The following is a 22,742-nucleotide window of genomic DNA, read 5'->3' as shown; positions in this document are numbered from 1 at the left end:
TAAGGTAAGATAACGAGTGGTGAAATAATATTAATGGCAAGGAAATATAGTGTACAGAGGAGTAAAAAGCTGATGGAGAATAGACAAGAAGGGACTCACACTAAATTCGTACTGATGTTCTTTTGTACTATCCTAACCGGTTGATGAGTAACAGGTTCTATAGATGTACGATCACTGGTGATAGGCAGTTGATTGTGCGTTTCTTTTGACTTTTTAGGGTATTTGTAAGCGTCGTTTGGCGACCGAGTATTGATAGGTCCAGTGAGTCGCCTGTCTACTTCAATTTTGAAAAAAATTAGGGAGGGAAAAGCATTAATACAACTACAAATTAGGGAAATAGGGCAAATTAGTCTATAGATGTAGAGAGTTTATGATGTCTGTGTGGGACGCGGACGTGTTCTTTTGCTCCAGATCTCTGCAGGTGAGGGCTTGGTCGATAATTCTTACAAACGTAGTAATTTGTCTGCCATGCGTATTTCAGAAGGAAGACTGTTCCATGTCAATGTGTACTTGATGAGGAAGAATTTTTCCCTAGTTTTTGATCCGTATTTCCAAGTTTGACTGTGGAAACTTTGTCTCGAAGGTTGTATCCATGTGAGTCTTGGGAGAGAACTATATTCCTTGTGGAATAAGTAAGGTTTTTAAGGAGTTTGAAATAGGGAATCGAGTTAAACCTAAGCCTTCTTTTCCAGAGGGGTTCTAGTCCTAAGATATGGCATCCGGATCTGTTGTCAATGAGTTGGTCGTTCTTAAGTATTTTGAGAGTGAAGTCTCGCTGTATTCCTTCCAAAATAAGTATATCGGATAGGCGTAGGTTGGAAAATAAGAACGATCAGTATTCGATGATGGGTCTTACGCAGACTTTATAAAGAATGATTTTAGTTTCGTTTTGGAAGATATTACGAAGAATGAAGCCAAGCAATCTCCTCATTTCAGATGCTTTAGTTGAGATATGTTCTGAGAAGTTAGGACTGCCTGAGTAATGTACCCCTAGGTCATTTTGCATATACACTTTTGATTTTCTCTTACAAACTTCATTGTTACTTCATTCCTGTTTTTTTCTTTATTGCCATCGGATTCCTTCCCTCTTCTCTTCATTTCAATCTTATAAATCTTATGCTCGCAGACATTCCACTCCCTAATACTGTTAAACATTAGTTATATACACAAAGATAAGTATCAGATTCATACTTTGTGTTGTGATGATAACCTTAACGATTTCCTCACAACAGTCTCAATAATAACTGCATAAGATCCATTATCCCGCGAAAAGTTACTTTAGATTTAGAAAGACATATATTTGACGTAAATGAGCCAGTTTCACTAAATTATTGAGATGGTAAACCAATCAACAGTGACCAATGTATACCACAAGGAAGAAGAAGGAGTATACAGTGTGGACCAAAATCCCTCAAACCAAACAAAAAAGTGACAAAACTTAAGTTCCGAGTTTAAAACGACACTCTCTATTCATTCAACGAAAAACGTTAATATCATACACACAGATCTCTTTATAACCTTAAAGATCTCTCCACTGAAGACAAGAAGAAAACGAGTACGAAGATAATATAACATCATAATGAATCAATAAATCGAAGTATTCTGGTGAAAGTATATAGATCTCAGTAATAGCATATAAAACCAGGTCTAAAGGAAGAATAAAAGTTTGCTCAAAAAGTCTAGAGTATTTCGATGAAAGCCTCAATTGAAAGCAGAAAAGAAGCGTCCGATAACAATGTGCAGGACCCATTATGCCCACATACTGGAAATCCAAACGAATCTCAAAAAGTCAATTCATTTGAGTAAGTTTAATACAAGAACTTCAGCTTCTTTATCAGGAACTTCAAAAAACTGAGAATAAGATCATCTACAAATTTTAGCGATACCAGATCAACCGAGATGATAGAAATGAGTCACATAGTGACATCCTTACTAAAATGTAACCACTCCGTTCCGAACTGTCACAACTTACAATTGGTCCTTTGTGTTTAGTCACAATAAACAACGTTTTTAGCTGTTCTATGTCTGAACTCGTAAAAGACTATTACATAAAAAACATCACAAAATTTAGGTGACATGGCGAATTGTTTTAGATACAATCAATGCATTCTTCTGATATATTTGTGCACTACGCCAATTATCTGCAAATCCAAATCCGATATGATCAACAGTGATATTATACCTTTATTTTCTACCAGCTAACTTAAGCGGAGCGTCCAACTTTGCATAGAGGATTTTTCTTTAAAGAGTCGTCAGAAGAATAGTCTACATTCAAGTTTATTTATTCGTATATCAATTATTACCTGGCCATGAGTTTAGGGTGATCATTTTACCCTGACGACGTTTGGAGGCTCATCAACGCATGTGAGTTGAATAAAACTCGCGAGGAGCCGTAATTGTCTGAGCTCAACCGCGTTGTTTTAGTCAGTTGTTGTTCTGAAAGTAGTTCCCTTATAAAATATTTTCCAACACGCTCTATTAAAAAAAGAACAGTAGTATTTTTCCTAAGAGTATATTTATGAGTAATGATCATGTAATTACGCATCAAAATTACTATTTTTTGTTTAATATACTTTGTTCCATTTTAAGTAATCTCCAAGGACACCGCTTTTACCAATGTAGCTTAGCATCTGTAATTTTTTAGCACAGATACAAAAAGTAGGCACTGGTATTTTTTTTGCTTGTCCAACACATCTCCTTTTATTCTTTGTATCCAAAGGTATTTAGATCTTTTCGTATCTAATGAGTTCGCATTTTTTATTAGTTGTTGGGAACACTAATATACAAACCTCTGTTTTTTGTGTCCAGTGTGTATCATCCATCACTTTTTGCCGTTGTTCTTACTGTGAGATGAAGAAACAGTATCATGGCAGGCCTGAATGCTTTTTTCCTGTCGATGACGGAACGCTACATGAAAACCGCAATAAATGGTGTCACAATGTGTGCACCGAACTCATACCTGCTGCATATAATCAGTGCTGCAAGCCACTGTCATATCAGCTGAGCAAATCACTCTGCTCTACAAAGTGTCTTCTGATTCTTTAGGCGATTAAGCTAGTGAAGAAAGCTACAAAATTGCCTTTAGATAAGCAGGCGGCAGAAGATGAGCAGAACTCAGTTTTCCTAGAAATAGCGTGCGTTATCATGAACCCGGCTTTAGATTCGAATGAGACCACCAATGTTGAACCCATTAAAAAGTCAGATAACACGCATAAAGATGTAGGTATTGTTACAAGCCAAAAGAAAAAGCATGCTGAGAAGAAACGATTTATAGGCAGGAGGTTAAAGGGAGGGGAAGATGTTACAAAAATAGGTCGACAGTGTGTTAAGACGGACCTTGCCTACAGGTCAGTCATTTTTCATAAGTTAATAGAATCTTCCGAAAAGGAACCAATGGTTAGGTTTGAGCACTACCTCATCCACAATAAGTCCTCAATAGGCAAGTTACATAAAAAAACAGCTTTAGGAATTAACATCTCTAAGCTTTATACAATAGGGAAAAGGGAATTCTGTATGTACTCAGAAAAGCCGTTTCTTAAGGGTTACCTTTGCTTCGGCGGAAAAAAGAAGCTTGATCCTGGGAAACCCACGCAGACGGATTGGATCCGGAACCTCAGCCTGGCTGCCTGTATTAAAAGATGATCGGCAGAGGTAGAAATGAATGACTGCTGTCGAAACAGTGAAAGCTCCCGTGCGCATGGGTTTTCAAATGGTAAAATTTCAGATCAAAGTCATCTCCAAGTCACTCTGAATGGTAAGGGAAAGTTCCCACAGAATTACAGGTGAGCCACACAAATGCTCGCAGCCTAAAAAACAAAACGGCGGAGCTCAAGACAATGATGGATATGGAAAACCCGAATATCATTGCCGTCTAAGAAACATGGTTAACGTCAGAAATGTTCGATATTTAAATCCAATTGATTGGCTGATAGACCTAACCCTAGGGGAGGTGGGGTTATCCTGTACACAAAAAGTACCTCAACCACACGTGCTGTTGAGACAGTTCCACACGATTCAGGGACATGTAAACTGGTATGCTACAGGGTGAAGTGTAGGAGGAAATATATTGAATTAGTTATAGTATGCCGCGGTTCAAAATGTGTTGTAGATGACTTCCTCCTAAGCAAACTCAAGTCTTGGTGTAATAGGGGTAAAAGCCTTATAGTAGGTGACTCCAATGCACCATATGTAAACTGGGTAAAATTAGAAGTAGGGTCATTTACAGCGTCATTTGATTGCAAATTGTTAGGAACCGCAATTGCACTAGCTTTATTATAGCACATTAGATATGACTTGCGAAACTCCTTGTCTCTCCTGAACTTGGTCTTCACACATTGTCATGATGTCGGCCAAATAACTTTGCTCCCATCTCTAGGGAGAAGTGATCATGCAGTCATTTTATTCAAGTTCGTAGCTGAGATGGCCTAATAAAGAGTTGCGCCGGCCGGTCCTAAAATATGGAGGGCAGACACGGAGGCGATATACTCTGCGGGATCGTTTGAAAACTAGATAATTGACTCAGGAGCATCAGTAGAAGAGGCGTGGACTAACTTCCTGCGATTATACAATCGGGTAACTCAATCACATATACTGTGAATAGTCTCAAAGAAGAAACACGGCCATCCCTGGTTAGGTCGGGATATTCTATGTTAACTAGGATAAAAGAAGAAATGTTGGAACGTTGCCATCAGCCCTGGGATAGTAAGTACTATGAAACGCTACGGCTCAGTAAGAAATAAGTGTATAATTATAGTCCGGGAATCTCAGAGGAAATATGAAAAGCAGTTGGCACAATCTATAATCAAACAGCCTTAAAGAATATCCATGTACATAAATCACAGAATACGAACGCAAAATTGAATTCCCTACCTGATTAAGGAAGGGAGTGGGTCTGAGATGATATAACATGATCAAGAAACATCAGAGGCTGTAGCAAACTATTTCGGAGAAGTTTTCACTCAGATGCCTCTTCTAGACGAAGAACTAGATCCAAATACAAAGTAAACAAATCGTCTGCTCACCATGAACTTTGGTCGAGACAATGTACTTGAGTCTCTTGGTACCTTAGACATGGAAACGTCAACAGGACCAGATGAGCTACACCCCCGAAATCCTGAGACAAATTGCACAATATATTGCAGCCTCACTAACTGTGATATTCAATATGTCACTTGACCAAGATGTGTTACCCACGGACTGGAAGGACGCAATCGTCACTCCAATAAACAGCGAACAGCATGGTGTTAGAAAAGGTTTATTTTGTACAACGAACCTCCTTATTGCAAGGGAATTTTGGTTCAAGGCACTAGACATCGGAAACTCAGTGGATGTTTCTACATAGACTTCAGTAAGGCTTTTGACAAGGTGTCAAAAAATAGACTGTTATTGAAGTTAGAATATCTTGGTATTACTGGACTTCTTTTAGAATGGCTTAATGATTTTCTAGTAGGTCGTAGGCAGCAAGTAAGAATTAATCCCAAGTGCTCCAAATGGAGACCAGTACTTAGTGAAATACCGCAAGGTTCTGTTCTAGGTCTTTTACTATTTGTACTGTATGTAAATGATCTCCCAAGTATAGTTGACTCCTCACTGTTACTATACGCTGGTATGTAAAAATCTAGCGAGAAATAACAAGAGACGCAGATGAATGAGTGCTTCAAGCAGACTTAGATATTCTGATTAGCTGGTCTAAAAAATTGCTCATGTTTATCAACGCGGCCAAATGTGTTTACATACACTTTGGGGATACAAATGTAAATAGGTATAGCATAGAAGTGCTTGTACCCGTGGCTCGGCCTCATAAGGATCTTGAGATGGCAGTGATTCGTGATCCTAGGTCCAAGGCTCACTGCCGGGAGGTTGGAGTTAGAGGGTTTAGAACCTTATGGGCTTCAGGACGGACATTCACCAAGTTAGATAGTACCAAGTTCATTACAGTACAGACAACCTTAATGAGAACTGAACCTGAGAACTGCGTTTAGGCTGCAAGTCCTTGTTTAAAAAGTGACAAGGATCTCCTGGAAAAAGTACAAAGAGCAGCTACCTGTACGATTTTAAAACTCCGAGGTTTATCATAAAAAAATTGGTTTGAAAGGTAGGCCTCTTTACTCTGTCGTCCCGCAGATTAAGAGGTGGTTTGATTTTAATGCATAGAATACTAGGAAATGATTTTGGACCCAATGTATTCTCTCTTTTTCTGCTTATCAGATCGGGACATCTCAGAGGACAGTAGGCGAGTAGAAAAGCCAAGAACGAACAAAATACCCGTGGCATACAGGTTTTCACATCAACTTACCAATCCCTGGAACCTGTTACCCGAATAAGTGGTCTCTGGGCCTTCAATTGACTCGTTCAAGAGAAGGCTAGATACTCACAGGAGCATACTGGAAAAGAAATAACATAGGCCGTAGACTTTCTGTACTAACTACACAGATCTGAATCTGGAAACATTTTGTCAGTTTCTTTTATTACAATCTCTTCTTATTTCACCGAAAACCATATGTCCTATAAAGTTCTTCATTCAATGGGTTGAGTGATGACAAATAGTCTTTGATCTTGGAATCTGAATTTAAGCCCTCAATAAGTTGTGTTTATTGAGCCTTCAGCCTTGATCTTAAGGTAGATCATACAAAGTCAGGGTCACTCTCATAATGATGATTTCCGGGATCTTGTAGTTAAGCTGTGTTTTAAGTTATTTACTGTGGACAAACTGGATTTGTTTGTCATATTTGGGAATAAATATTTAATGGCTGTTTCGAAACTGTTATTTCTGATTCACAATGACCAGTAACCATAAGTCTTCTGGTGATAACTATATGGATTCAATGTGTATAGGAATCTCAAAAATCTTGCATCAGAGTAATTCTGATGACAATCCTTCATCTGTTGATGAATCACGCCCTTCAGTCTCTAATGATATCGATAGTGACCAATATTTTCAAATTCACGAGGCTTCCCGCAGTACTGGAATGTTAGATATCAACCCGAAATGTATGGTGAAGGATTCTAAACATGGAATTCGTCTTTGTAGCCGAAGACGCGGTTCAGATATCAGTAAAAAGACTGTCTTTGTCCAACCGCATGATGGAAAGTTGTTCAAAGTTGTGTCAAGACACAGTATGAAGAAAGCAAAACCTCCCGTAAGTTTTGTATAGTTTTTGCTGACCCTTCATCTCAGTCCGCGTAGAGAAATTTTTAAACAATGTGAGATTCGTCATTCTTTGCGTAAACCTTACACGAAGAAATGTTGATCTCGACAAATATTTCTTCTTGGGATGCATAACTTTTACCAACAGCTTTTGCTCGCACTTACAAGATCCTCTGTTTATTGACAATGGATATGTTTTGACTGATTATGCCACTCTAGTCGCTAGTTAATGCGCCCATAAGGTTATTTAGTTCTCCACTCAGCGTCCAAATATGTGCAGAGAAATTTGTTGTCGCTTTGCATGCTTCATTGTGAACAGACAGTAACTCTAACGCACTGAAAACACAATTCAACTCCCTATATAAACCGACACATGGCAAATAAACTACATGCATTATATTAGGGGGAATATTCGTTTGAAAACCCCTCAGTTGTGAGTATGCTAATCAGCAGTCCTCTGTTTTACTTCATGGCTGTAAATTGACCTTTAAAAGTAGGTACACATAGGTTACTAGTATTTAACCACAAGCACTTTCAAAGCATTCTTTTCTCCTTTGGTGTCGAAATGAACAGCCTCATATTTGGCTCAAGACACTAAGTAAACACGGAAAATTGTTTAAGGAGTTTATCAGTTTCCAGCTGAAATGACTAGGATATATATTACACATATCGACCCTCCCATATCGTTGCGATATGCTGTCTAGCCCTAGCTTAGGTTGAAAAATAGCTCAATAGGTCAAACTAGAACGTGAGTTCAGTTCGTAAAAGCACTGACAGTCTGCTCAACTCGTATTATTAGGTAGAAACTACCCTAATGGCGTCCGCATAATTACAACGACCAATGGTTTAAGTCATTAGGCAGGATGATTTGAAATCGGTCTCAGTAGTAAATACGCATCTTTTCCTTACCTACCTCTCAATTCAGAGTATCAATATCCTGTTTTCTATTCTGAAAACCCGCCCTTCTGGAATCATTTTATGTTTATCTATTGTTACTGATACTTCTACTACTGTAGCGGTCATAACCTCACTTTGCTAATGTGGTGTAACAACGTGACCTGATCCACATTTTTGCCAGGTTTTGTCATCACTTATAACGAAACAATCTTTCTTCAGGAGAAACACAAAAAAGCGGAATAAACTTCTGTTTTCTTGACGGTCCTTGCTGAGTGGGTTCATTAATGGTCGTTAAACTCAAAACGAAGTATTATTGTATAGGTCGGTCCCGATGAGTTGTTTTGATTTATTCATTTTGCCACAAGTTTTTAGGATAGATATAGTGGATAACATTCTAATCTAGGATATGCATTTCGTCTAGTTTAAGGCTCGTCAGCTGAATGTACGTCCGTCTTAGTGTTGATATTCACAATGACACTCAAGCCCAATAGATTCTGCTCTAAATCTTAACGTGTTGTAATGGTGTAAATACCGTACCTGTGAGACATTTTGGTAGCAATCTGAACTCTTCCGCTCGATCAGTAACATGTCAGGATTTAAAGTGAAAAGCATAAAGTTCAAGTCAGTGTAAACACCAACGCTGAGATGTAGGTACATTCAATCAACGAGTCCCAAATTGGACGAAAATGTAATGCATTCCATAGATTGTATTATGAAAGCCATAAAGTTGTTTTGGGCCATGACTGGAGATAAAACGGAAGACTCCAAAACCTGGTTCCGACGATCAATTTATAGTCTTGTTGAACTTCAATGGAACGTTTCAAATACTATATCCAAAATATGTTAGACTACATATGTAATATAGGAATCAAATATTTAAATGGTGGAACGGGTTTGAAAAGTAAGAATTAAAATGATAGAAGCTCATTATTGTTATTTTTGTAGGAAGAAACCAAAACGTTGGAATCTTCAAAGGTTGAAATGGGCCTTCAATGAAGTCATGTGCGACAGCACGACAAAATATATCTTTATGTTGATATTTTCGGGGTTATTTTGAACTATTACTGCGGTAGGCAACTGTAAGATCAGTCACGATTACATATTCGATCTTTACCACTGAATTTTGAAATATCACTTCGTTGTGTTATTGGCAAGTAGTTATGTCTGAAGTATGGACCTGTAATTATCACTTGTACGTTAGAACTATTTAGTTAATGTTTGCGATGTACTATGCTAGGTCTGTATATATAATTGTTTCACTCTGGACCACATAAGAGTCAAAATATCAGATGGATAAAAGTATACACACCGTATGATCTAGCAAGATCGGCGCGCGTATTGCTGAGGAGTCCTATATTCAGACGACAGTTGTGATCCCTGGCTTTCAGTATTTGTCTAACCGAGACCAATCAATAATTCAGATTATCTTCAGAGACATATTTCCTTGCCTACGAACCTTATGACAGGTGGTGGTAGCATTTCCTAGTTTCTGATTTGTTTTTTGTACCTACTGTTAACTATGTGCACATATTCTCGAGTTTTAAGAGAACTACACATTGTGAGGGGGAACTTGGATTAACCTTTTAGATCCAAAGTCTCGTATAGATGAAAAAGTAAAGCGCACCGTTACATCACATCACAATTAGACTCCTTAAATTACCAAAGATATATTTGCACAATATTTTTATCATTTCAGCTGTTATTTCGAAGTTATTTGTACTTTTTTTCATCTCGTCTTTAGTGGCTTGGAACAATGTTTTAGTTAGAGCTATTCCCAACAAAGTTTTGTCGTCAGTTACGTAGACTCAGGGAACGTAAGATAACGTCCATTGTGTAGAGTTGCTAAATTCTAGCGATTAATTCATAACACTTTGTCAAAGTATTTTATCTAAACAGTCAATGTAACCACAAGTCCAATTTCAGCCTTTCAAAAGTATTGTATAGTATGTTTTGAATGGACGCTAATTTATGTATTCATGTGACTATTTTTATCATCATGTTTCAGGCTTCAATCAGATTTTTGTAAAGTATCAACTTCTTTCTGTTTCAGGATATTAGCAAAGAAGTTGCTCAGTGTCGAGTGTCCCATAACGAATACCTTGACTTTTCTAATATGAATCTCCAACAGATTCCAAACGCGATTTTCAAAGATTTATCCTTTATAAAAGATTTATTTCTGTATGGTAACAAATTAACCACATTACCAAGCAGTATCAGTCATTTGACAAATCTAAAACGACTGTTGCTGCAACAAAACTGGTTAACAGCATCTGGTATACCAAATGAAATAACGAAACTGACTAATCTGGAACAATTAGATCTACGTTATAATCGTCTGGATGGTCCTCTTCCTACTTGTATATGTGGTTTGTATAACTTGGAACATTTACTTCTCACATACAATAAATTAACCCATATTGTAGACGAAATAAAATATTTAAAAGTAAGTTATTTGTTTCACCTATTATTTTTTTATCGAGTTTAGCTTAACAAATGAAGTTTGAAAACTAATCTTATTGTTTGCCCTGTGAGATGAATATGTGACTCCAGACCTCATATTTTATCGGTTTCGGAATGTTGCTATTAAGCGATATAAAAAAATTTACACGTGAAGTTAGGTGTCCAAATATTTTTAGCCAAAGTAATATCTTCCATATACAGGTTGTCTTGTTATTTTTTGGTATTAAATAAGTATATTTTGACGACTTATCATCGATCCTTCCACTGCCCGAATATGAAAAATTTTCACAAATCTCACTCATTGGTATATATTTAACTACCATATGTTCTTTAGTTTCTATCACATACCGCGCAGGGATTCTAAAACAAAAAATCCATGCTCAGTGTCGTTAGTTCTGTCATTTTTTGCTAATTTATTTTTATTTATTTGAACACATAAATATTAGTCAAAGGGGTACCGAATACATATGCGCCGCACGAGTCTCTTGATTTGTGTGTGGGCTATGATACTGCCCGAGTTCCCAAATAGAAACAGGTAGTTTTTTTAGGGGGCCACTCTCGGAGCAACGTTAGGAGATGCAGCCCTATGGTGGCCCGTGATCAACGATTGGTTCATACGCCATTTGTTCATTTAGGATCCTGGAACCCATGTGCACCATTGCTTTGGAACAAGGGTTTTCCAACTCCCCTAAGTGGACCCTCCGTGTCCAACAACCCGGTTAAAGAGTCGGAAATTCGCTTTTCGTCGTCTCAAGTCCGTAAACAACACCCCCGCCAAGAGAAGACAATGAGTAGGACTTCCGTGGCAGTGCCTGTATACGCGTGGCCATGTAAGGAGATTTCAAGAGGGAGAGCTAACCATCCCCACCCTCGGCCGTACCAGGGTATTTGGGGGCATTAGTTAGTTTCGTAGTATATTCGCTCATTTAACTATTGTATAACAGTCGTAACTTTACTATTAGTTTAATAAAGGAGGGCAGTACTGTTGATATTTACTATCAACCAACACTATGCGTAAAATTACAAATTCACATTCATTGTGAAGTTAGTACTTACCGTTAACTTTCATATCAATGGGTGGACTCAAATCTCAGTACATAAATGTGCATGGAACTTCTGGGTTCCACAGTAAGATCCGTTAAAAAATAAGCCAGAATTTTAACGTTTTCGATAGGTTGCCTTATAAACAACACTAAAAAGTTGTCATTTTTCGACATTTATTTGTTTGTTTCAGCGCTTATCTGTATTGGTTGTAAGCCGTAATTTGATTCGACAAGATTTACCTAGTTCCATCGGTGAACTAACGAAATTGGTAAAATTGGATTTGTCCTTTAATCATATCACCTTCTTACCTGACAGTAAGCAATATGTTTCACTTTAATGTTTTATTTATTCACTGGCCAGACGTTTGACCTAAATACTCTGTCTATAGAGAAGTTTCGTCCTCTAGGCTGGATGGCTTAATCGTGATGCTTTCATTGTTCTTCTGACCTACGTCATCAACACAAACTTCAAGTAAAGTGTGCTATTCGAATTTATTCGTGTGTCATTAAGTTTATCCTGTCGATCACGATCTTCGTTGGTGATTGTTATTTTTTATCCTGTCACTTTATGCGCATTTATTTTGACTATGTTGACCTATGGCCTTATTCTAGATCCTATATATCTACATGAGTTTATACTTGCTTGATAAATGATTAATAAACTGGATCGATCTGTTAATTGATTGCTGGCTGACCTGAGTCCAAAGCTTCTAAAAATTCTTTTGGTTTTCAACAAAATGAGATCCAAAGTAGAGAATGAGCTGAACAACAAAAACCATCGTTCTTGGATGTGTTAATCATCGGAACTAACATAGGAGACCCGGAGACTCAGGTGCATCGAAAGTCCACCTACACAGATCAAACTTTCAACTAAAGTAGCGATAACCCAAGATTCAAAGAACCCAACTACGTACGATCTCTAATCAAAAGAGAGAAAATACATGGCAGCGTACTTACAGCACGGGAAAAATGAAGAAAAATACTTAATGACTGTTTTCAATCAAAACATGGAAATAGACCCATTTTATCAAGCAAGTATAAAGTCATGTAGATATATAGGATCTAGAATAAGGCCATAGGGCAACATAGTCAAAATAAACGCGCATATAGTGACAGGATAAAAAATAACAATCACCAACGAAGATCGTGATCGACAGGATAAACTTAATGACACACGAATAAATTCGAATAGCACACTTTACTCGAAGTTTGTGTTGATGACGTAGGTCAGAAGAACAATGAAATCATCACGATTAAACTATCCCGCTGAGAGAATCAAACTCTGAAATCATCTATCTGAGCTACAACTCCTCAACTCAGTGGCTACTTGTTATTGCGTCGATACTTTTGATTCGCAGGCTTTTTTCTATCCATAAAATGATTTTTGATAATTTGTGTACTAGTCATAATAATATTAATGAGAAGTTTTAGATCAATTGACTAACGTTTCTACATTCCGAGATTTTTGCCAAGTTTTCTCAACCACCTAGCCTTACAAAAACTAAAACTTCCTGTTAAGTCCTATCGCAAAAAAATAAGTCATTGATCTTTCAACTAAATTTGGAATAAAGCTAGGGAGGCCAAACCAAAACATGTCAGTCTATGAAATCACTGACAATCGGACTTAGCCATGTTAATAGGTGAAGACTACCTGGTTGGGCTCCTCTTGATTGTGGAAACAAGTGGTTAGAGACTTTGAATAACATGGCTCAAAATTGTTTGCAATGGCACAGGTGCATTCATTCTTTGTCTCCCTCCAAGTTCTAATATTCTGAATTCCTCATAACATTTTGTGCTTTTATCTCACTAATTTATATTTTCGATGTCTAGTCTTTTCAATCAACACTCATACTGTTACTACCTCTACTATTCTGGGATTCGGCCTAATGGTTTTATCTCTTCGTGCTAATGGGGTACGGCAACTTGAACTGATGTACATACGTACCAGGATCCACGTTGTGATTGACTAACCTTCAACTAAATACACCAAAAGTGCGTCAAAATTGCATATTTATTAAGTTAGAGTCCACCTTCCATTCACATCTAAAACGTTTGATATCTTTTTATAATTACGCTGACTTAAAAATTTCTTTGCAAATGCATCATAAAAACGTTTCTCTAAGTTAATTTAAATGCCATCTGTCAGTCGATCATAACCTGCGTGAAAAAATCTTAAGAAATTTGGTTAATATACCAACCTGATCAGATATGAAGTTTGTCAAAGTCACGTGACATACTTACGTTGTATCATGAGTCATTACAATTGTGGGTGTGAAAATGAAAAATGTCAGACAAACGAATTATTCACCGGGATAAAGGTCAACGCCCACTCCAATAAGATACGAATAATTTTATCCACCTATAACTGTTTTACGTGCCAGTTATATAGAAATAAAGTTTTTTACACAGTTCGTTTTAGATTTACTAAACATGTAAATTAAGAATTGATTTAAGGGCTCATATCGGAATACTGACTCAAAAATACACATACATATTAGTGTCATAAATGGTTTTCAGACCCTTCAGTGATGGTTTGTTGCAAATATAGCGTGTATCAGGCTGTTAATATGGAAGAAATTTGTTTGTTTAAGCTTTCTACTAAAGGGGAGGCAACATTAGTTTCAACAAAAAACCAGTCACATTAGCCTTTAATTTTATACTAATCAATTTTATTTATTATTTAATTAAACACATAAATATTGGTACAAGGGAGCACCAGATATATATGCGCCACACAATCAATACTTATGCTATACTATGCTTTCTTGTCAACTTTGTTGACACAGTTTGGTAATTTTGATCGTGACAAAGTAGGTAAATCGGGATTATAAGCTTCTTGTCATACTAAGCAATTCTCGAAATAGATTTTTGTAAAAATAATAAGAACCCGAAATCTATATCTTGCACATCCATTCATTAACCATAATATTATATCTAATCAACTCGTTCATGTTTGTACAGAAAAAACTCTTAGCACATAATAAATTTTATGCACAATACGTAACTAATAGTCTGGAGGTTGCAGCGAAAACTAATGTACTTGCAATGTTTTTTTTATTCACTTTCTGAAATGAGTTATTTTAATACATTTATGGTGAAGTGGATCTTGGCTATCATCTGCTTTCATTTTTATATGTATATTTTTTCAAATTTACTTACAAATTCGAGTTCGCGTGAGTTAGGTTCTGTGATTTGTATTCATTTGAATGGAAGCTAATGCCTGACACTTGGCTGGGTTGCTTGATCGCATTGGATCCAAGCTGCAAGACACTTACTGAGGCTTGTGCAATCAAACCATTATTTCATATCATTATATACTGTGTGGAATTATTCATCAGAATATAATCTAAACCAATGGTTACCACATAAAAAACGTAGAGTGGGGGGAGCAGCTGCAGCACCAGGGTGTTCAATAGTTATGGACGATTATTCTCGAGTATATTGTTTATGCAACCTAGCTTAGAAATCCAGAGAAGCTGAAATTTGAATAAAGAAAAAAAAACAACCGTCGTGGCAGAATAATATGCTTTCATTCATTTCGTGAATTCACTTCAGCTGTTTACAGCCTGGAAACAATAGTATTAATTTTTTGAAAGCGAAAAAGTGTGCATACTTTATTTCATATTTATGACAATTACTAAAGCGATCATGAATGTGGAAGAATTATAACAATTTTTTAACATGTGATTATCTATATGTTCACTGATGTACGAATTCGAGAACAAAATTTTAAAATACAGATACAAGTTTCTAAAAAAACAAAATTACTGACAAAGTTACGTAGTAATAATCGTTAAAATGAATAGGTTGACAGCGTATAAGGAATAAAGCTCAGAAAGGACGCAAGAATGAAGAAGAGTTTATCATTGAGAGAATAAGCTATTACCCAAAAAGATATTAAAAATTGAATTCACTACTATTTTTTGCATGCAATAAGCTGAAGATAGTCCGCGAAATAAATGAATTCATGCCACTTTTCTACGATCGTTCTTGGTTAATTCAAATCTATATGTATAAGGATTATAAAAAGTTTGTCATAATCTCACGTTATCCTGTCTCTAACTAAATTCATCAAGATTTTTTTATCAGCTCCTAAATATGTTGAAATTTATTGCACTTCATTTTTTACTTTTATCTATGGTTATGCAATTGTCAATGTTTAATGGTGTTTTTTGTATTTTAATAATTATTCAGGTATCGGAAAGTGTACATCTTTACGCGACCTAAATCTTCAACATAATCAACTGACAAAACTACCTGACAGCATAGGAAATCTAGTGAATTTATGTAGATTGTCTATCAAGTGAGTGTTGTTCACTAATTCTCCTTTCAATTTTTTTTTCACTGAGCTGTTAGTCATTATATTTAGTTGTTTATTAATAAGTGACATATTGCTTAATACAAAGGTGGTATAAAAAATAAACCGTAAAATGAGTAAGAGTTTAGGAAAGAGGTAAGATGAGTAAGCCTTAGAAAAACTACGAGTATTGAAGAAAATAATTGAGCTAAGAGGACAATGAGGATTGATTTTACTTTTTCTGAAAAAAACCTTAATGGTTACGAAACATAAAACTACAGTACACAAGTTTTTCTGTTGGTCTCTCTTATGAGCTATTTTTGGTGATCTATAAAGTCACTAGGATAAATGGTCAATAACAAACAGATCTACGGTTTTTAATTCTAGTTTTATATCTTTATTTGGTTCTGAATAATCTGTACTTCTGAAACTTACGTTAATCTTGCACCCACCGACCCCTTGCCACTTCGTGCTTCAAATGACTATTTTTTTGAGTTAATTTAAAATATGGAAATTTATTAATTGGCAAGTTCCCAATGTATACTTCTACTTCAAACAGTATTCAAATTAAGTGGTATTTAAAAGTGTATGCATTACAACCTCAAATAATCATTATTGGTGGTAGTCACACCCAAACTAGCAATAATCCCCCATATAGATTATAAATTTCTTACTAATAGTCTCAAGCATTGTGAAGTATATCATACCTTTATATATATAACAGCTCGGGTTTTCCTCTTCTTTTAAAGGTATAACCAATTAGTAGAAATTCCGGCAAGTTTAGCTAACTGTGTGAAACTTGACGAATTTAATGTGGAAAACAATCAGTTGTCTTCACTTCCCGTAAGTTAATGAGTTTTATTTTAGTGTTTATATTTAAGACTGTAATGTACATTGCATTGATAGGTATGGTTTTCGCAAGTCATCCCATTAATAGTTTTCTTTGTTTCCTATATGTCATTTGTGTATGTTCTATTGTAAACTTTTCATATTATCTCCGTATATGTATTTTAAGATGATTATAATAAGTGTTTGCTGTTATAATTAGAGTCTTGTTTACGAATTTATACGATATTGTTTTATTTATCTCTCTAACAGAATAATTTGCTACCATGTTTACATAATCTACTAAATATCACCCTGTCAAGAAATTATTTTACAAACTTTCCCTCTGGTGATCCACAACAATTCCAGATGTGTTATGTAAGTTATCTTTTATTATCACTACTGCTATTAGTAATAGTTCAAATAATGTGTGCTTCTCACTTATTTACTTACGGCTGTTACCCCTGGTGGTGCATAGTCCACTGACTAGGATTTTCCAACCAACTATGTCCTGGTCTCTCTTTTCTAGTCGTTCGCAAGCGCTATTCATTCTTTTGATGTCCCCCTCCAATTGCCGGTGCAATGTGTTCCTTCGTCTGCCTCTTTTTCTTTTACCCTGGGGATCCCAAGTTAAGGCTTGCCTGGTGATACAGTTTGATGAATTCCGCAATGTGTGCTCTATCCACCTCCAATGGCTTTTCCTTATTTCTTCTTCAGCTGAAAGCTGGTTTGTTCTCTGTCACAGTAAGTTTTTGCTGGTAGTGTCCGACCAACGAATCTGGAGTATTTTACGCGGATAACTGTTTATAAATATCTGTTTCTTTTTGATGATGATGGTAGTCGTAGTGTACTTCTCCCAGAACTATCTAATTAGGAGTACTTTAGTATCCAAGCGCTTCATTGAAGACACTCTAATTTATCTTCATTTTAACGTTTTTTCATTGTTTTAGTTCCCTTTTCTATATGTCCAATAGGGTTTAGTTTTTTCCGTATAAAGATAGTTTTAAACAGGTATATAGATTCAACAGGATATTCGACTACTTGTCATTTAGATGATGGTTCTCATCAATGAACTCAGTGTTGAAAACACGATTAGGTCGAATGTATCTTTTGAGTCATGAAATACATTCCATGATTCTCTCTGTTGCACACAAGTTTTTAAATCTTCAAATGATCCTCCTTATTGCTAAACTTTTTAAAAATATTTTATTGATCTCAGGACTCAAAATTACTGCAGTTTATATGTTACAGAATTATTCGTACGTATTGTATTGTATTTGCATCCTCTTTAGAACTCGGTTAAGGAATTACACTAATGTGAATATTTTTCACATTTCGTATCCTATTATTAATGTTTATATTTATAATTAACCCGTTGAAATTCAAAATATGTAAATTATACAACTAGTCGTGAAACTATCTAGTTATTCGGGTAATTCTTATATGCTAACTTGATAGATCGCATGATTAATACACACTGTTATTCCTTCGCACGATGGAATAGAAGGAAAAGAAGTTTTGTAAGGAATATATATTGACGAAGACCTTGAAATAATCGATTTACACTCAAGTTTATTCAATTATATATCGACTATTCAGTGATTATTAATTACGAAATCTGTCAGACTGAGCAACTGTCACTTGAGCACAAAATCACGAGTTCTTAAATGCAATGAAAACGTCGAATAACTAATTTCATACTCAATGAATTAATACGACTGAAAATTGGTTCATTTTGTATTGTTTGTTTGAATCTTTCTATTGATGATTAGGACTGCAATTAATCAGTCTCTTGTTGGCATATATACATCTTGTGGGGATTACCCAGATATTGCCTTAAGTCACAAGTATTAGAAGCCAAGACGGATGGCGGTTAGCAGTGGAATCCAGGACGTGCGTTTCACCTTATTTGGGACTCATCAGCTGGACGTACCTGCATCCCAGAGTTAATGTTCAATTCACCATCCATCTTTGCTTCCAATGCTTGTGGCTTAAGGCAATATCGAGGAAATCCCCACAGAATGCATATGTGCCAATAAGAAACTGATCAATTACAGTCCTAAACATCAATTGGAAGATTCAAACAAACATTACAAAATGAATTTACACTTCACCCCATTGCACAAGTCAATGGCTATAAGGACTCATTAGGTAAGTAGATGACTCGATGGCGTTTGAAGTAAACGGTGCTGGGTTCGAGTCGCGGGGTGAACATCAACTCTGAGATGCTGGTACATCCAGCTGACGAGTCCCAAATAGGGTGAAACACACGTCCTGGATTCCACTGCTAGCCACCACCCATGTTTGCTGAAAATTCATTGCCAGTCAATAAACGAAAACCAGTCAAGGTTAAGCAATAATAAAAGTTGCCGACCGAATTTCACTTTTAAACGATCTGTGAATTTTAAAACTGCATTCTTCTGGATGTTGTATTTGGCAGTTTAACGTCCTTAATAAAAGGTTGAAAACAGAAAATCTAGTTCAAGAAGAATGGACGAGTTTCCAAACTGAAAATATGAAATATTAAAATTTGGGATTGAGTGATAAACCGAGAAAATATTTGTGCTACTGTTAATGATCTTGAATCTGCAATAGTTAATCATAGTTATCATCTAGACATCAACCAGGTAGTCTGGTAAAATGGCTCAGACCAACAGTCAGTGGCTAAGAATCAATACCAGTTCTTGACTTGGCGGCCCTTAGATTTTGTACAACTTACGCCTATATCAGATAAGATTACACATCATGGCAGATGGTGTCTGAGCATAAGTTATGCATGTCCTAGTCACTTCAGTCGATAAATATCCACAGCCTCTTCAATCTATAAACCATTACCTAGTACCCTATGTTTAACCTCAACATCACTCGGTTTTTCTACAATAAATGAATCAGATTATAAATCACCGTCAATTTAGATTCCTGATGCTAGATAACAACAATCAATATAACGCTTCAGCTTTTGAGATATCGTAACCTCCCCAAGTAATGTGCCATCTTTATCAGTAACTGTGCTCAGCGCAACAATTAGCTACTCAGTCAACGATTTTACGGTCTATGAGTAATCTGTTGAACTACATTGTATTGTCTTCTAACAACCAGCGTTTTCCATACAAATAAAATAGTAGTTGGTACCATAAAATATTTATAAACTCTTAATTATGTAAAAAACAATGTAATTTGATTAAAAAAAAACCTCACTTGTGCTGTAGAACTGTCAACTGAGAAGGTAGCTCATCATGACAATAGGAATTATTGACTTTTTTTTCTAAAGATATTCATCTGTCACATTTTCTTTCACCCCATCTACTTCAGTGAGTAACTCATTAAATGTGTCAAATATGTACAGTTAATCTTTTACAGTATATTGAATAACTGTTTATTGTCATCAATCTCTAAAATGTCTGAATTATATCTGTGCTCAAAAGTACAGTTTACAACAGAATTGCCACGGATGTATCACTCTTTCTAAGTTCTTCGAAATCTATTTAGTCTTCTGACATTCAAAAAACAACTGAATTATAATCAAAGGAATAAAACGTTCTCTACATTTTTTAGGAATCGATTGTTTTACATTAATTTTGTAGGTGATGATAATGATTTATGATTATTAATCACAGTTGGATTTAGTAAACTGGTATGAAAAACATCCATATTCTAGATTCACTTAGTATTGTTTGTTTGAATCCTCCCATTGATGTTTAGGACTGCAACTGGTCAGTCTCTAATTGGCATTTGTGCAAACTGTGTGTATTGCAGGTACATTCAGCTGACGAGTCCCAAATAGGACGAAACGTGCGTCCTGGATTCCACTGCTAGTCACTATCCATCTTTGCTCAAAATCCATATTCTAGTTTGGTGAAATTTTAACTAGTGAATTCTACTTTCCAATATATGTCATCACGTTAACATAATGAAAACATCGATGTATCCAACAAATTAGAAATGACATTGACTATGATTGTGTAGTTAAAAAGTGATATTAATTGTAAAGCTGTTTCTCCAAAAAAAGTTGGATGTTAACAATAAAAATGATTAAAGTATTGTAAAGCGTATAATCGTTCATAGCTAAGGCTATCATAGTTGTACTTTCTAAAATAATATCTTTACTTTCTGGCCAGACCTCAAAAGAATTTATTCAGACCTTAGATCTGGTACTGACTACCTCGTTTAATACTTCATAGTAGTTGTTTAAAACCAAGGTTCTGATCTTATCTAAAATCTAGTGTTTAAGTAATATCATTTTTTCCCTTAGATGTACGATTTCTGAAACATTTTAAACTATCAATAAAATTTATATACATACATATAATATACCAGACGATTTATCAGATTGTTTCACCTTTTTCCTTTTTGTTTAGACTATCAATATGGATCATAATGAAATTACAAACATTCCAAAATCTGTATTTAGTTTGGCCTCAAATTTGATTAAATTAAATTTACGTGATAATGCATTAGACAGTTTAATTGGTCCAGGTTAGTTAAATACCGTCCCAGTTTCATTTTAATGTGTCTAGATAAAATAATAATAATAATAATTAGTAGTTTTGTAGTAACTGTTTATCTTTCTATAGATTAGTAATAAGACCACCATTGTGTTTTCATTATCGTTCAGTTTTAAATTTACGTTGATGATTTACTAAATTATCGAATTTCACATAAGTTTCTCAATATATGCGCACTGCAGAAGAGTTCAGTGCTAAGACTGAGCAGTTATTCAGTGCTTCGTAGGTTTCATTGGTCGTTTAACCAAGATCATTCCTTGATGTAAACCATTAAAACTCAACAATCTCCACAAACCTTTGCTATACCAATTTATATATATGTACTGTGGCGACACAAATCGATGCAGATATATGTTATATTCTACGTTCCATATGATCTAGTAACTGACTGACTGAAGATTACAGTATAGCACACTAAACCAACAATCTGAATATACGGTAAAACCAGAGCACATAAGGGTAACATTGTTGAGTTAAAAATAATTGTGAATCAAACCTGTATAAACAGTTGAGGATTTGTTGTCAGTCGATGTTCATGAAATTTACAATCTTTCCACATCCTGCTCCTTCCTTTTGCAAGTTGAATATTCCATATGTCTAATCTGCTTGTGTCTGCATTTGATAGTACTTCTTTTCTTTGCATCCAACTGTTAATTAAGAGTCTGTCAAATTTTCTAGTCTCCACTACATTGTTAGGAAGTTAAGTTCTGATTGAAGTCATATTGAAGCTGGCATTCTGGATCCAAGTTGATAAATTACAGAACCTTACAATCACAACACTAATCCTCATTCCCTGTTTATTCCAAACTAAACCAGTAAATAAATATGTAATCTAAGTTCATATTTTGTCATATTACATAACTTTCACATTAATTTGTTTATCAATCGTATATTCGGAATCTCTCTTAAAGGAAATATCTGGTTCATTATTCAATTTAGTTGTCCTGAGCTAACTTCCCTTTTGTATACACTACATTAAGGTGGATTATTTTTTTCTCCTTAGTTTTATTTACTTTTACCCATTGTACTTGGAATAATAAACAAGTAATCAATATCTATATTTTAATTAGTTAATAGTAAATAATAATTGATCCGCTAAACTACTTGTTAATTTGTTGTTTAAATATTCTCTTCAATAAATTTATTTACATAGTTAAGATCATGAGTCAATTGAAGCTAAACCACCATGGAAAACCTGGAAGCACTGAATGACTGTTTCGTCCTATTGTGTGACTCCTCAGCAGTGCACATCCACGATCCCGCCTCGCGAGATTCGAATCCAGGACCTATCAGTCTCGCACGCGAGTGCTTGACCTCTAGACTACTGAGCGGACATCCAACGGTGTTAATGTCTAACTTCAACCAATCCACGAAATCGCGCCACCATCCACCATTGTCTTCGGGGAGTTCAAATCTCGCGAGACGGGATAGTGGATGTGCACTACTGAGGAGTCCCGCAGTAGGACGAAACGGCCGTCCAGTGCTTCCAGGTTTTCCATGATGGTCTAGCTTCAATTGACTCATATTCTCAACTATTGAAATTATTATAATATCCACAAAACCCCTTC

At 35.7% G+C, this 22,742-nt stretch overlaps 1 protein-coding gene across 1 annotated transcript in view; it reads left to right on the top strand.

The window, feature by feature from the left end:
* Positions 1-6,779: 6,779 nt before the first annotated feature.
* Smp_132200 (putative shoc2) overlaps positions 6,780-22,742 on the top strand; it is a gene marked incomplete at both ends in the record, with an annotated part of 33,561 nt that continues 17,598 nt past the window's right edge. Inside the window, 7 exons of the mRNA XM_018798952.1 lie at positions 6,780-7,139; positions 10,173-10,487; positions 11,739-11,862; positions 15,742-15,850; positions 16,594-16,687; positions 16,943-17,047; positions 21,028-21,145. Coding sequence (XP_018650790.1) covers positions 6,780-7,139; positions 10,173-10,487; positions 11,739-11,862; positions 15,742-15,850; positions 16,594-16,687; positions 16,943-17,047; positions 21,028-21,145 — 1,225 coding nt within the window. The remainder of the gene's footprint in view (positions 7,140-10,172; positions 10,488-11,738; positions 11,863-15,741; positions 15,851-16,593; positions 16,688-16,942; positions 17,048-21,027; positions 21,146-22,742) is intronic.

This window comes from Schistosoma mansoni, chromosome 3 (genome assembly GCF_000237925.1).
Source record: "Schistosoma mansoni strain Puerto Rico chromosome 3, complete genome".
In the NCBI taxonomy this organism is placed as follows: domain Eukaryota; kingdom Metazoa; phylum Platyhelminthes; class Trematoda; order Strigeidida; family Schistosomatidae; genus Schistosoma; species Schistosoma mansoni.
This window is presented reverse-complemented; position numbering and strand designations above follow the sequence as displayed.